General features: G+C 38.1%; 1 protein-coding gene across 1 annotated transcript; it reads left to right on the top strand.

Moving 5' to 3' along the window:
- The first annotated feature begins 10931 nt into the window (after positions 1 to 10931).
- Positions 10932 to 16687, top strand: HTR1B (5-hydroxytryptamine receptor 1B). Its single transcript, XM_051997293.1, has one exon. The coding sequence runs from the start codon at positions 12440 to 12442 to the stop codon at positions 13607 to 13609; it is 1170 nt and encodes a 389-aa protein (XP_051853253.1). The 5' UTR covers positions 10932 to 12439; the 3' UTR covers positions 13610 to 16687.
- Positions 16688 to 16997: the final 310 nt, after the last annotated feature.

Below are 16997 nucleotides of genomic sequence, written 5' to 3'. Positions count from 1 at the left end.
AGAAAAATAAAGATGGCCAAAGTGTCCTATTTCTGAGCATTGAATTTGCATGTGACTAATATGAGGATTTCAAAGTAAATTGCTGAGAATTCCTTATATGTAGAACAATTTGGTGACTATAACACAATTGTCTATTACCTAATTGTTGTTCAGTCATTTTTCAGTTATGTCTGACTCTTTATGATCCCATTTTGGGTTTTCTTGGCAAAGGTAATAGAATGGTTTGACATTTTAAAATGATGAAACTGAGGCAAATGGTGTTGTTACTTGTCCTTAGTCACAGAGATAGAAAGTGTCTGAGACAAGATTTGATCTCAGGAAAATAAGTCTTCCTGACTCTTAATTGTTCTATTTTACCTAATTGCAATTTTGTGGATAGTTATGAATATTTTGTTTTTTTACTATATGAAAGAAGTGAATCATTTCACATACAGGAGAACAGGATTTGGTTTATGAGGATTGATCAAAACCAAAGTCAAGCAGATCAGGAGAAATCTCAGAGCAGCTTATGAGAAAAATATTCAATACTAAAAATGGGAGAAGTCTCTAGTTCAGGTAAGAAACAGACCTCAGAAACTATAGTTACCTGCTTGCTCAGACCTGACTGGATGAAGAAAAGAGCTTGTCCCTTGCTTCTGAGAGCTAACTCAAAAGAAAAATGACCCAGGTTCCATAAGCAACAGAAAAGTGTCCTTGCCTAGTAGGAATGGAGGGAGGTGAAGAAGAGGGGTAACTTACCCTAATTTTGGATTCTTGTTCATATTGTTTTTGAGGGAGGTATTAGCTTCATTAAGGCTCTCAATCTAGAGATTAGTACTTATGTGCCATGGTTTCTTAAATTTGTGCCCACTCTCTTCTGTAGATACTATATATATTGATGGGAGATATTAAAATTTAATTGTTATGGCTTTGCTTTTTTCTTTAATAAATATTTGTGATTAAAGATTGGATGGTGTTATATTGGTTGAATTATTAAAACACACCAGAGAGAGATCAAAAGTTACAAAATATGATAATAGTAATCTATTTCCTTCACCAGGTTTTTACCCAGTATATTGAAAAAGTGTGACATCTCATTATGTAAACTTCTCTCTTCATTACAACTTGCCAGCATTTTAAATAGTTAGCAAACCACTCAATAAAAATTCATTAAGCAACTACTATATGTCAGAAACTATACTAAATTATGGGATACAAAGACAACAAATAAAAGACTGTCATACTGTTAGGAGTTTGCAATTTTTTTGGGGGGAGGAGAGAATATGCAAATAACTATATTAAACAAATTGTATAAAAAGAAATTGGAAATAAAAACACATGGATGACACTTGAATTAAAGATAAAAGCAAAGACCATCTATGGAAGGTGGGATTTTTGATAAGACTCAAAAGAAATCCAGACAATCAAGGAAACAGAAACAAGGAAGGAGGGACATTCAATGAATTGGGGAGAATCAATGATAAAGCCCAGAATCAGGAAGCTGTAATGTCTTGTTCAATGAATAGCAAGGAAGTCAGTGTCTTTGATTCTCAGAGTACTAGGGTTAGGATATAAAATGTAAGAAGACTGGGTAAGAAAGGAGTTGGTTACTAAAGTTGCTTTTTTATGGCAGAGAATTTATTTGATCCTGAAGGTGACAGGGAGCCATTGGTGTTTACTGAGCAGGCTATTGCAGTAGTCCAGGCACGAGAAAATGAAGTCCTACATTCAAATAGTGGCAGTATGAGAGGAGAGGATATTTGAGAGATGTTATTATCTTAAAAATAAACAGGCTTTTAGCAACAAATTAAATATGATGATGGGAGGGATAGTGAGGAATCAAGGATGAAACATAGATGGTGAGTTTGGGTGACTGGGAAGATGGTGGTACCTTCCATTAGTAAAAGGGAAATTAGAGGGCAGGTTCACTTTTGGATGTGTTGAATTTAATATAACTATAGTATATCCAGATAGTTGGAGATACAATACTAGAAATCAACCAAGGTAGAGATGGATGAACAGCTATAAAATTCACCAGGATAGAGGTAAGAATTGAATCCAACAGAGAAAGCTGAGAAGATATAAGCAAACTCAGAGAAAGGTAGGGGAAGAATAAAGAAAAGGAGGAATTGGTATAATGCCCACTTGTGCATATATATGTAAAAGTCTTCTTAAGTTTTATCCAAAATAAGGTGTGTGATCTTGAATGAATTATTTAACTTCTCTAAGCCTCAGTTTCTCTTCTGTAAAAATAAATGGGTGTGTATGTATATATGTGGAGATTTTAGTGGATTAGATATTTTCCAAAGTGTTCCTTATGGTTCTATAGATCTTCCATCCTGAATGTTCCTAATGGGAACAATTGAGGAAATGCATTATTATACAGAAAGTGTCAATAGCACCACAGGCATGGAAGAAAATATGACTATCACACTTTCTTCCACCCAATAGAAGACAAGAAAATAAATAAAATGTATAGTATCTTAGAAAAGGGACTCAGGTGTTCTAAATTCTTAAAAATTGAAATTTTCAGATTGAGAAGGGGAACAAAGCAAGCACTAAAAATTATCGTTTCTAAGCTGCTAAGAAGGCCAGGCAGCAGATGTCTGCCATTACTAATGGGAAGTGTCGAATGTGATAACTGGAGAAAGATCTGTTTTAAATGAAAATAACAAATAAATGCAACTGTGTTCTATGACTTTATTTTCCAATCTGAGCTTGAGTTATAAAGTGAGGGTGCAATTAGCATTGAATGGCACATACAAATAGAAGGAAACATTTTTCCAGAGACCAATTTAAATATCTAGAGCAATTAAATATGCAGAATTCTGCAGGTCCCAATTCTGTTCCTGATGATCAGATACTTAGTTGAACATAGAAATATGAGTTTAAAAAAAAAACAGTGAAAGATTTTTATGGTCATCATTTTCATCTGATATATTTTCAGCTTATCATTATTTTATGAGCTCCTGGAATGTTTTAGTCCAGGACAAGGGGACAATGTAAATATAAAATGTTGAATTCTATTTCATTGTTTGCATCCCATTGCAAGGCACCATCTGCAATCTGTAATGGCAAAACAGAGAAAGGCAGAAATAGCCTTCAAATTGTCATGAGCATGCCCTTGTTCAGAGATTGGTGCTCATTTGGATTTTGTGAGTAGTTTCCAAAAGCAATATAGTTTTGCCATCTGTAGCATCAGTTAATTACCAGAAAGAAGTCCTGTTTAAATAGTGCTTACTCCTATCGATTTCTCTACCAAATCCAGCCTCTCAGTAATCCTGAATACTCATGCTTTTAACTTTATATTTTAACTAAGTTTAAAGACTCTATAAAAAATAAATAATACCAATGCTTCTGACTCTTTTCTTTTTTTCTAGAGCATTATCCTTAGGGATCTCTGAGAAACATGATTCCTTAGCACAGAATCTTTCTTTTCTAAGATCTTACTAGTTGGTGATCTTTTCTGGACTGAAATATCTTCAGTCTCATGTATTTATCTCAACCACTGACTGATAGCTCCCATATTCTCTAAGGATCTGAGAAACATAAAGGTATTATAAGTAGTTATTTATATATTATAATAGTTATTTATATAGTGTTTTAAGATTTTAAAGTATTATCTCATTTGACTATCACAAAAATCCCATGAGGTAAGGAAAATAATTGTCATTAACACCATTTTACACATGAAAAGTGGGCAGCTAAGGTTGTGCAGTGGATAAAGCATTAGGCCTGAAATTAGTAAGACTGATCTTTGTGAGTTCAAATACAACCTCAGACATATATTAGTTGTGTGATACTGGACAAGTGACTTAAGCCTGTTTATAAAAGAAACTGAGGTTGAGAAGAAAAGCCCATAATCATTTACAGAGTGTCAACAGTGGAATACATAGAATGTTAATTCCTTCTTATATCTTAGGAGCAAATTCTGAAGAAAAAAACTTTAAGTTTCAGTCTATAACTTTTATTCTTTGTATTTAACTATTCTGTATATGCTAACTTAATCTTTATATATACCTTATGTATACTTATATATACATTAGAATATAAGCTCTTTGAAGTCAGGTATATAATATTTTGCCTTTTTTTTTTTTTTATATTCCCAGTGCTTAATGCCATGCCCCAAACAGAGTAAATCCTTAGATGATTACTTATTGATTGGCTGATTATCTTTTCAGAGGCAGTTTAACTTCTTCAAGACCCTTGAGAGTAGTAAAGCTAAAGCACTATAAGCTCCTCAAGGAATGGATTTTTATTAGTGGTTTGGTTTTTCATATAGTTAATGTCTTATCTATGTGACCACTAGAATTTTTTTAAAATATTTTGAATAGAAATCATTTTAAGATCTTCACTCATCAGATTATCTTAATTCTTGAAATAGGTTAGTTTGTACATAGTTGAACTTTTCCTTGATATTACTAGTGCTACAAATCAATTGCAAAATCAGTGCTAATCAGTTACTATAATATGCAGTTATTTGCCTTTGAACTAAATATATTGTTCCAAAGTACTGTGCTTTTGAGTTCCTGAATATGATTTTGATTCTTTTTTTGGTCAGTCTCTTAATGCTATCATTTTGCGTGCTTGTAACAGCTCCCTTTCCCATTCTGAATTCACTTCTCTTCACTCTCTCTGGTTTTGAAAGTCACATACACAAAGTCATTAGTAATTTATATAAAGGACAAGTAAATAAGCTCTGTGTGTGAAGATCTAAGGAGATATCTTACCAATGAAATACATGAACTTTTGTGGATCAACTTGTTAACATCTAATTTGGTTATTCCAAATTATTTTCTTTCTGGTTTTCAACAGAGGTTGGCACAATTATGGTCACCGAATAGAAAGTTCTGGAGGGGGTAACACTGTACTATATACTTATATAATATGGAGTAGAATCACGAAAAGTTGTTGAGCAGGAAAAGTGATGGATTTGTAGTGAAGAAACTTGAATTATTGTACTACTTCTGTCACTTGCCAACTATATGCCCTTGAGAAAATTGTTTAATATTTATGGATCTAATTTCATCATCTATAAAATAGGGTGGTTGGATTGCTGTCTTCTAATGTTCCCTTCAAATTCTAAATCTATGATTTCAGAACAATAACTGTTAATATTTATTTAACCATTTAAAGTTTATGATATGTGTGAAGCTTCATCAGATCAACTCAGCAAGCATTTGTTAAGCACCTACTGTATATCAATATACTGGTGGTGTTGAGTGCTGTTGATACAAAGTAGAAATAATAACTGCAGTAACCATAACAACATCATAATATTGGTCTGTGTGCTTGAAGAGCTCATAGCAAAGAGCTATGTAAAAATATTATATATACACATACACACATATGTGTATATATGCATACATATATGCATGTATATTCACATGTATGTGTGTAAGGATTACTTAGACATAGAATTAGATATAAACTTTGAGAGAAGGCACCAGCATTAAAGGGAATCAGGAAGGCCTTCTTGCAGAAAGTGGACATAAAGAAGTTAAGTAGCCAGACACATGACAAATATTTTGGTATTTCAATATTTTCCTTGTACTATTCCAATCATCTTCTTTATTAGTATTGAAATAATCCTCCAATTTATACTCTTAGAAACGGTAACCAAGTCTTCTCCCGGCCTTTTTCCCCTGAAGGTCATCAATTTGTATCAAAGAAGAGCTACATTTTTAAATGAGCAATTAATTTTAATTAATTTAATTTTACTGCTTAAAGTTTTATTTTGAGCACATGAAAACTGTATAAAATGTTCAAATCATATAATTCAAAATTAAACCTATATATTTTGTAATTCAATAAATACTTTGAAATACATTTTAATTATATGACATGCTCAAATAAGAGGGAATGAAAAAGAGAGGGAGGAAAAATAGAGTAAGAGAAGAAAAACTGAAATGGAAAGAAAAGGAGAAACTGAGGGTGAAAGTAAATTGTCACAGAGAAGGTGGGAATCTTATGAGCAGATATAAAAGAAGAAAGGAAGGAAGGAAGAAAAAGAAGGTAGGAAGAAAAGAAGGAAGGAGGACAAAGGAAAGGAAGAAAGAAAATAGGAAGAAAATGGGGGGAAGAGAGAGGAGGAAGAGAGAGAGAGACAGTGGAAGGGAGGGAGAGAGAGAGTTTGAAGAAGTAAAAGACATGAAGTTGTGAAGGAGTTAAGAAAGGATGAGGTAGAGAAAGAAATGTATTTAGTAGATTCTAAGGTATGCTGGGTAAAATTTTTCTAGTCACACTTTGTTAGTCTACTGTGCATAGGGTTTCAGAGTAGTATGACTTTTAATCACTGCCTTTTTTGGAATGATGATTGATAACTAATTAAGAGCTTGAAAAGTGATCTTTGCCATTATCTCTTCAGAAGATCCATTCTGAACAATACAATCTTCCAACAGAAAGGAAATTATTTCTGAGTTCCAGTGGCATTGCTCAATATTGGCTAAATCACATCCAGTTAGAAAACAAATCCAGCAGAGCACTGGATCTGCATTTCAACTCTGGAGCAAAGGCATTGAGTAGATTGGTGACTTTGACAAAATCACATTTTTATGGCTTGGTTTTTCATCTGTAAAATGGGGATAGTAATACGTTACCTGCCACACAGTTTTGTTGGGAAAACACCGCTTTGCCAAAGTGAAATAATTTTATAAATGAAATATTATTATGATTATCATTATTCCTTAAAATATCTGATTTATGTTAATGGAATGAATAAGTTACTAGTCAGAATTGGTCCTAATAAATAATTATTAATAGAAGTAATGCAAATGGAAACATTGGAGCTAATTAAAATTATATGTAAATTTTGAATGTCATAATTTGATATAGGTTTTGCATTTTGTATTTTAGTACATTTCTCTTTTATCAAATCATTGAAATCCTGGAATCACTGAAGACTTTGCAATTTCAAGCATAGTTCTAATTAATATCGCAAACAATAAAAACAGTTTTACCTTCTAATACCTTTCGGAGATATGTAACCAATTGTGTGGTCTAAGATATTTACTTCTGTATACAACTAATTGGATATTATGTGCTGTTACATCTAGCTTTATGATAATGTTAGTGAATATTCTGGGCATAATCTTGAACAGATACTTTAATTACAGTAATAGAAGCAATACAAATTACTGATCTCTATTTCTAAGAACAGAACTAAACTACTGTCATTAATGCAACAGCCTTTGCTGGAGATAAGATATAGAGAGTAACCTGATTACTATTACTGTTTTCTTGGACCAGCAGTCCAAGAATTTCTCCCAGAATTTTTTCCTGCTGTGAGCAGAAGAAATAGTCAATTTCTGTAGTTGGTAGATTTTCCGGCTTTCCATTTCAATTTACAGTGTTTATCAAAGGCAAATTCTATCATTCTTTGACTAAGAAGTAATATTTAAATTATTTCTAAATCAGCTTTCCACCTCTAGTTAATTATAACTCTGACATTTAGTTTCTTCTTCCTTTTTATACTTTCCTTTTTCCTTTCTCCTTCCCCATCTCCACTTCAGTTTCATTTAGTGAAGACAACCAAATCTTTCTTGGAAATACTTTATTTTCTGTATCAATCTACATTGTAGAGTTTTCCTTTCAACCATAAAAAGTTGGTTCCTAATCCAGGACATTAACATAAGCACTAACTAATGTTTGCAGTGGGCAAGGAACTGTTATGATATATGGGATATATATTCCCTAGAAAGCCAGTGTAGGATAGTGGTTAGAAAGCTGACCTGAGAATCAAAAAAGAACTGTGTTCAAGCCTTGCTTCTTATACTTACTGGTAGTGTGAATCTGGACAATTCAGTACCCTACACGTACTGCTCTAATGTTGCAGAAGTTGCCAATTTCCTTTGATAAATAGAATTTTTCATATGGATTTTCCTAATAGTATGAAATCACAGACAAAAGAATTTCCCAGTATATCTAAAGTTAATAATTACTAGTAGTACCTGGTGACCAACCTACTTCCCTTCACCTGGAAGCATAATATACCAAGATTATACACTATCCTATCAAAAATGGAATTCCATATTCTGTAGCCTGGACTGTCATTGACTGAGAACCACAAAGATGTTTAAGAAGTACATAAAGAACTCTATTCAGCGTCTTACTATGCAGTTCATGGGATCAGATTCCTTTAGTTCTTGTCATAGACATATAGAAAAAGACTGGCAACTAGCACTAGTGGACCCTTATTTCTAAAGTCCTTTGGCTCTGGTCTCTGCTAAGTTTCAGGGTTGTTGGTCACCAAGGCTGCAAGCCGCTAATTTACAGACATCTGAAAGGCGCTGGTGATTTTGAGGAATTTGCACTCACCAGAAGGAACAGCTCGTGAGACAGACTGAACAGCTTGCAAAAGTCAGGTGGTCACTAGCGCCGTGGGGATTTCTACTGTCAGAAAGCCAGTGATGGGGCGTCTTCCTCTATCTCCCTTTCCGCCCCTCAATTCCCACAGGGGACTGGAATCCTCTCGCTTTGAAATAGGGGCTATCCAGCTATGTAAATACACAGTTTCTCCTAAACTCCTTTCTTTTTACTAGAAAAGACAAGAAAAGCTTCCGCAGACAGCTTCTAAGGCAAGATCTGAATTTGACTAAGAGCAGGAAAGAGAAGGAATTGAGCCAGAAGGCTTAAAGCGGCAAATACCTTGGGATCAGAGCATGGGCTCCTCTGTAAGTCTCTACTGCTTCCTCCTTCACTGAACCAGCCAGTTCTTGAATTTCGTTCTCTCACCCCACTGGGAAGATCTTGGAGAAAAAGAGCCCATTACAGCCTTATTTCTATATCCTTCAGCAGATGCTTCCTTCAGCTGCCCAGAGAAGTAGTTTTGGAGTGTCCAATTTCAGCCTCAGGATCAGGCTCTTAACAGGGCGCGTCCCTCCCATGAAAGGGTTGCTTTTCCTGGAATACCTGACACCTTGGCGACCTGAGATCCGAGAATGCTATCACACATTATAGGATTTATTGTTCTGTGGTCAAACACGGATATTATTTGGTCAGATAATTAAAAGGGAGTTTGGCTGGCTCTTTACCAGCTCTCGTCTGCCAGATTCACTGTTCCTCCCAACTTGGACCCACTTGTTGAGCTCAGGGCTCACTGGCTCCTTGCAAACTTTAAGGAAAAAAAATAGCCAAATAAGTCGAGTGTGATAGTAACTGAAGAGCAGTTAGTCTAATGACGTACATAGGCAAACTATATCTATTGAAAGTAAATGCAGCTGGAACAAAATGCATATTACAGTATGGCATACATTATAATTCTAAGATAAGGATGGTAAGCATACATATATATCTATATCAAGAGAGATTTATGAGATTACATATTGAGTCTATGCATGCACATTTATAGTGTAGTTACATTTTTACATTTTTTTTTTTTACTATTAAAATAAGGAACTGATTGTGCATTTCCATGAAATGTGATTCTCCAATGAACTCTGGGAAAACCTAATGTGTTACTTCTGTGTATGTGTGGGTATGTGTGTGTGTGAGAGACAGACAGAGAGAGAGAGAGAGAGAGAGAGAGAGAGAGAGAGAGAAGAAGAAGGGAGGGAGGAAGGGAGGGAGGGAGGGAAAAAGAGAGAGAGAGAGAGAGAGAGAGAGAGAGAGAGAGAGAGAGAGAGAGAGAGAGAGAGAGAGAGAGAGAGAGAGAGAGAGAACATATTAAATACAAACCACAAGAAAAGGATTGAGCCAATTGTCCAGATCATACACAGTCCTCTCACTGTTTTCTGAATAGTGTGGCACAGAGAGAAGTCACTCCGGAGACATTTCCGGAAAGATAAAGCTTGTCAGAACACAACAATGGAAGCTGAACCCAGTCAACACATCATCCAAACATTGATGGTCCTTTCTTTTTTGTGCCCTCTTGCTTTTTAGGAGAACTGACCCCAGAGAGTTCGGCAGGAGTCCGAAATTAATCAAGGTAAAGCTTCCATCCCAGGGATTCCCAACAAATTTTGTCATTTCAGAATTTGCCTAGAGCTAGCTGAGCAAACCTGCAGTTGTTTGTGATGAGCTACTGTTTTCTGATTTTGCCCCCAAATCAGCAAAAATTAACCAAACGGACATATACAGTGAGTAGTAGGTAAATGCTAAGTGTTTTGGGGTGAGAGATTGGGTAGTGGGAGTAAGGGAGGAGAAAGGTCTTGTTTCACAATGAGTAGAGGGAGTGATGATCTGGTGACCCCTTTTCTATTACCTTTGTATCCCCCTTCAATAAATATACATAGCCTTGACATGTCCTCCAAATGATTTAAACAGCTTGTACTTTCTTTAGGTGGTAGTTTAATGTCTTTTTTCTAAGCCTGTGTCCTTGATAGTAGATCTTAAATCTTTAAGTCTAATTAAACTTATTTCAAATCCCTCTCTCACATCCTCTCTGCCTTCAGTCCAACCCAAGCACTTAATAAATGCTTTGATTAAGTAAATAAGATGTTAATGATGAAGAAGAAGCAGCTATTGATACAAGCTATGCTTATTCATGCAAATTGATTCACTGTTAAGTATCCTTTATCTTCACTCTAGCCTCAGTTAAAAAGTATCCTTTGTGACCATGCACGGTTTTAAAATATCCTAAAAGAAACACTGAGGAAACTTGAAAAAGAAAGAAGCGTTCATTTAATTACAGGAATGGTTGACCTTGTTTAATAAATACTAATTTTGTTTTATTGTTAAATGAGGCTTTGTGTATGAATGATGGGCGCACATTATTATTACGTAAGATCCAATTGGGGAGAAAGAATCTTTATTGAACAAACAGTTGTGCATGGCTTAATCATATCCTTATATCCCATTAAATGTGTTGACTTAAACAGGAAATTTCATATTTAATTTAACTCTCCGGTCATCCCTCCACTTTCTCTCTACTTGCCTCTTCGCCATCCCTCTTCCCATTTTCCCGTTTGTCTCCCATCTAGGGTGGGGCTGCAGAGTAGGAAGGTACGCCGCAGCTTGGGGTGGGCTACGCGTTTGCTCCTAAAAGGGTTTAGGAATACCTAGGCACAGTGTTCAGGAAAAATCGGGGCTGGCGGGGGAGAAGAAGAGAGGAGTAAAGCTGGAGCGCCTTTCTCGACTTATATAGAGTTAGCATTGTGAAGGGCATTAAGTCTAAAAGAAGCCAGAAAATATTAAGGGGTGGGTAGGGGTTGCCTGCATTAAAACCAGGAATGCTGCAGCTGCATCCCGGGTTAGGATATAAGGCTCTAGGTGGAAGTGGGTGGGGAATGAATTTTGATCGGCTTTAGGACCTTGCGGGAGCCTCCTGGGGAGACTAGAGAGGGAGGAAGAGCAGAAAAAAGGGAGGGAGCTGGAGGCGGGGACCCTAAGTCCGCACTCTGGCGGGCGGCGGCAGCAGGAGTTGCCAGGCTAGGGCTTGGGCTGGCTAGCGCAGAACTCTATATAAAGAGGGCGGACAGCGCGGTTGTTCACACACTATTCTCTCTTCACTTGCTCCTGCAGGCACCTGCATCAGCACAAGCACCAACACCGCCACCCCAGTCGCCCTGAACCGGCGAGAGGATTGGTGGGATGGCACGGAGCAGTGCCCGCAGGGCGGAGTCCACCCAGAAGCAGGAGCCCGGGCCCCGGCCCCGGCCCCCTTTACCTTCCACCAACTGCAGTTTCTCTGCGGGGCAAGTGGCTCCAGTCGCGGGCGCAAGAAGAGAAATCTAGAAGGAAGTGGAGAGGTACTGGGGCAAGGCTGGGAGAATCAACTCGGGCAACCATCCTCTAGGGCATACCCCACCCACCTCCAAAGACAGCTGTGCCCTAGTCTCGGGGCACCTCCTCCCGGATTTCTGGATCTAACGTTCAAGACCGAGAAAGCCAGACGGGACGGACGGACGGATGCTGGCTTCACCTCCTTTTCTCAGTCTGTGTGAGTTGAAACTCCAGTGACTGGAGTGAGGAGTGCCTTGGGGCGTTTGGATTAAGAAACACTTCTTGAGGGGAAAAAGAAGGAGGGAAAAGGAAGAACAGAAAACAAGCAGACTAAACACAAACCGCGCCCGAGCGCACGCTCGGAGGATTTGGGAGAGAAGTATAAGTACGCCTTCTCCAAATAACATTGGGGACTCCAAGGCTTCCTGCTAGAAATGCTGGAGGCTTCTTGACTGTGTCTCTGTGATTGAGCACCAGATTCAACCTTATCCAAAGGTTGGATAAGGAAAGGTTGGTGATCCGAGGTATGGGGACGCGCCCTACTTGGCTGGGCTGCCTGCCGCACCCGTGACCTCTTTCGGACTCCCGCAGCTGCGGGCATCAGGGCTGTCCCAGAGCCACAGGAACTCCTAGACACGATTGGCTGTCGGGGAGAGCTCATTATTCCTCCCCTCAACAAAATACCCCGTGGACCCAACCTCCCTACTTAAGTCTCCACCTTCTGGGCTAGCCTGCTCTTTAGTCAGTCTGTGATTAGGAACTGCGCGCCACCTGCTCTGGAGAAAGGGTGAGGGGCGCAATGGAACAGCCTAACCATCCGTGCTCCCCGCCGGCCTCCGGCTCCCTGACCTCCCCACCTACTGATAATCAGTCTACCTTCCCGAATCCTAATTGCAGTTCTCCAGATCTGGAGCCATATCAGGACTCGATTGCACTCCCTTGGAAGGTGCTCCTGGCCACGTTCCTTGCACTCATCACCTTGGCCACCACCCTCTCCAATGCTTTTGTGATCGTCACCGTCTCCCGGACTCGGAAGCTGCACACTCCTGCAAACTACCTGATCGCCTCCCTGGCAGTGACTGACTTGCTTGTATCTATCCTGGTGATGCCCATCAGCACTATGTACACGGTCACCGGTAGGTGGACGCTGGGCCAGGTTGTCTGCGATTTCTGGCTGTCCTCGGACATTACCTGTTGCACTGCTTCTATCCTGCATCTCTGTGTCATTGCTCTGGACCGCTACTGGGCCATTACAGACGCCGTGGAGTATTCGGCTAAAAGAACTCCCAAGCGAGCAGCGGGCATGATTGCCATGGTATGGTTCTTCTCCGTGTCCATATCCTTGCCGCCACTCTTCTGGCGCCAGGCCAAGGCTGAGGAGGTGGCGGATTGCTCAGTGAACACAGACCATATCCTCTACACTGTCTACTCCACTGTAGGCGCCTTCTACTTCCCCACTCTGCTGCTAATTGCCCTCTATGGCCGCATCTACATGGAAGCTCGTTCTCGGATTTTGAAACAGACACCCAGCAGAACTGGCAAACGTCTGACTCGTGCCCAACTGATCACCGATTCCCCGGGGTCCTCTTCTTCTGCCACCTCCATTAATTCTCGAGCCCCCGAAGGATCCAGTGAATCGGGGTCCCCAGTGTACGTGAACCAAGTAAAGGTAAAGGTCTCTGATGCTCTCCTGGAAAAGAAGAAGCTCATGGCCGCTAGGGAGCGAAAAGCCACCAAAACGCTTGGGATTATTTTAGGAGCTTTCATAGTCTGTTGGCTGCCTTTCTTTATCATCTCCCTGGCATTACCTATCTGCGATGACGCCTGCTGGTTCCACCTGGCCATCTTTGATTTCTTTACTTGGCTAGGCTATCTCAACTCCCTCATTAACCCCATCATCTATACCATGTCCAATGAGGACTTCAAACAAGCTTTTCATAAACTGTTACGGTTCAGGCGCACTAGCTGAATCTTGAGGTGGTAGAGCGTTCACCAAGGCGCCTCTGGGGAACGTGCTTGTCTAGTGTTTGATTCCACAGGTAAGGTGGACTCTTCTTATGCTGGTGCTGTCTCAGAGAGAGGCTCTCCTGGGACAGAGAAAGCAGTGCTGAGAAACCAGTAGAGTCCAGAGGGGCTCCGGAAGGAGAGAACCCTGCATAGAAAGTGTAAAGCAAGAAGAATCTTATCTTCTCCCCCCACTCCCAGCTCCCCAAACTTCCCGCCTTGCTATTGACATTGCTGCTTTCCTGCGCCCTTGAGGTTATAACTTTTTTTTTTTTTAAATGAGCATTTAAACGGGAGATACCCATTTAAGACTTTAGTATGGAGTCACTGTCTGTCTATAGTCTCGTGTACTTACAAACCTGCCGAACTCCTATCTCCTACCTGCAGGCAGTGCTTATAATAGTTTATCCTTCTGTACTAGTAAGGGGAGGAAAGCTTGAAAGCACTCCTCTTTATTACTCCAGTCCGATGAAACTGGCAAGTGTTTACTTCTTCAACTCTCTCTTTTAACTATTTAAACACAGTGAGTGCTGCGTATGGATTTAGATTCCTGGACCTTCATTTTGTCTCTGATGGAGAAGAAAGCTTGAAGAGTTAAACTGCGCTGCGGAATTCTGCTGTGAACAATCCTTATTGTTTTCCTTATACTTGAAACTAGCTGGGGGATGGGCAGACTTGACCGGAGGATTGACCTCCTTGAGTGTTTGTTTTTTGCAAATTGTAATTGTTTATACCTGTTTAGTGATTGTCCAGCCACATGTAACAAAGCAAACTAAGTATTATATGTGCTCGTGCCAAAGTCTGCAAACTGCTTTAGTTTTATTCCTAATTCATGTACCTGTCACTTTACATATTTAAATTCCGGGTAAATGGAGAGTATAATGGGTGACTCAGCCCAAATTGCTGCTATATTACTTATGAATGCAATTGTTTAGTGTTAGATAAATCCTTCCTTCACCCTGTTAAACTAGACAGCTGTCTTTGTCTTTACTCTCTCGCCCAATTCAGTGAAACCAACTTGGCGAAAGAGAGATGAAACAGCAACAACTCCTATTGGTTAAGGAGTGGGGGGAGGGATAAGGGGAGGGGAAATATATAACCTTGACTTGTACAAAATTCTTTAAATGCATGAAATAGTTATTTGCACAAACATTTTTTTCATCTGAGTTCCCTTGTGAACAAGCCTATGAAGTAAGTCACCAAGGGGACTAGTCCCCCAGGGACAGAAATACTTGATATGGAGTAGGAGCCCTAACATCAATGTTACTATTAAATATTTATTTCCTCTTTTATATTTTGAATTAGCAAAAATTAAGATTGTTAGAAAAGGATATGTGAGATAAGTGGGGGAAAAATGAAAGCAAAAATAGAAATAATTTGGTTTTATTTAGGACCATTCAAGACAAAGCCCTTCATGTAATTTTTGGAGGGTGAAAAATGTTACTCTGCAAAGACATTATTGGGTAGAGTAAATTATATTCAGAAGAATTTTAAACTGGTACTTTGAAAAATCTGATTCTGGCTATGATATCTCAGCCATAATAACTGGGATATTCTAAAGTTAAAAATCTTTACAAACTCTGTTTTAGTAGTTTGGTTGTGGTCTCAGTTTAGCTGTGAAAAATCCATTTTTCCCCCTAGACATGGTCTCAAATTGAAGAATGGAAAATCCATAATCTCAGAAAATAAAAGACTTATAAGAGAATCCATCTATGTAGAAACAAAAACGCTACTGTGCTCATCAGTTATTGTGTTAGGTAATTTCTGCAAGTTTTTAAAAAGGGCTTCCTTACTGCTTGAAACTCAGGCAAAGGATATATTTGAACTAAATTATCAAAATACACTCCCTACCTTTCCTATTTCACTATCTTTCACTGAAGTAATAGCTCTTATCATTACAATATTAAGACTGTCATGTATTCTCAGAATACATACAAAGGAAAAGTAACTAGTGTTGACATTTTTTCACTGGGACTGGATTATAATCTTCAAGGCATTAAAAAAATAAGTCTTAGCAGACTTCTCAAGTACATTTACTTTAGGGTTTCTCTCATGGAGAAATCAAACTTGAGTTGTTCATAGGGCTTAATCATATGTGTTGATGTTATTAATCTATTTGTATTTGTATATGCCATTGTAAATGCAATTATACTTCTGTTGGGCAGTTAAGCCAAATTATAGCAGCCAAGAGAAACTGTACATTCACACATATGTTGGTGACTCCCACACAGGGAATGATCATGGATGTATCTAAATATTGTCCGACCATATGGTCAGTTTAGTCAGAGCTGGTTGCTTGCCATCATGTAGACAAGACAACTAAATAATTGATTATTTGACTGAATTGACTGGACATTTAAGTATTGTGGGATAAGTGAGTATATACCAAAATTGTAGTAATAATAATCCTCACCTCATCAGTCCATATTCTACTTGATTATGCAAAGTGTATTGTCATGTAATCAGCGGGGTTTATAGTTAAGACTTTTATACCCCTTTCATTTACTACTTCCTGTAGGTCAGCCATGTACTTGTATAATAGTTCAGTCCATAATAGTCACATTTAAAAAATGATAAAGAGGAGAAAAACATGACAACATCATGGCTCATTAGCCAAACTATAATGAACATATTTGTTGGATGTCCTAAGAAACTTTGTCCACATTGGTATTGAATTGTATACTTATCTACATGAATATATTAATATGTAAGTATCCAAGATTCTTATACTGTCTTGTGTTTTCAGAGATTTAAAATTTTGCTGTTTCTCCCCAGAATAGCCAAAATGAACCTAAAAGAATGGCTGTTGAATTGGACAGACTTTAAAATGAAATAAAAATCTCTAACTTTTCTGTATTTCTTCTCTGTTGTCTTTAAACAAAAGACAGTTAAGAGATCTCTAACTCAATAGTAGCAGCCCAGAACATTGCATTTGATGGAGTTGCTGTAATTGCATTACATTTTGGCATCCCTTCTTTCAATTGTAATTGGAAATGGAATTTAGAAAAAAAATGAAATAAAAATTTACTGTGTTCTAAGAAAATATTTGCTAATGACTGTATTATTAACTGCATGACTTTTTCAGTGTTGTACTCTGGAGTTTATTGAGACACCAGAAAAAGATTTAATAATTATTGATAGCCACACTCATCGGGAAGAAATTTAACATAAACATTCCATCTTCTTCTGATATTCTTAAGCATTTTTATGAATATTTTCTTGGTAAATTTAGTTAATCCAATTAAATTATACAGTGGATTCTTGAAAAAAGAATATACTATGGTTGCAAAATCATATGCATATCTATTTAATAAATCTGTTCATGTAATTTCATTTAATAAAATCAGAGGAAT

Source organism: Antechinus flavipes, chromosome 4 (genome assembly GCF_016432865.1).
Source record: "Antechinus flavipes isolate AdamAnt ecotype Samford, QLD, Australia chromosome 4, AdamAnt_v2, whole genome shotgun sequence".
Classification (NCBI taxonomy): Eukaryota; Metazoa; Chordata; class Mammalia; order Dasyuromorphia; family Dasyuridae; genus Antechinus; species Antechinus flavipes.
The sequence above is the reverse complement of the archived record's forward strand: the minus strand, read 5'-3'. Positions and strand labels throughout refer to the sequence as shown.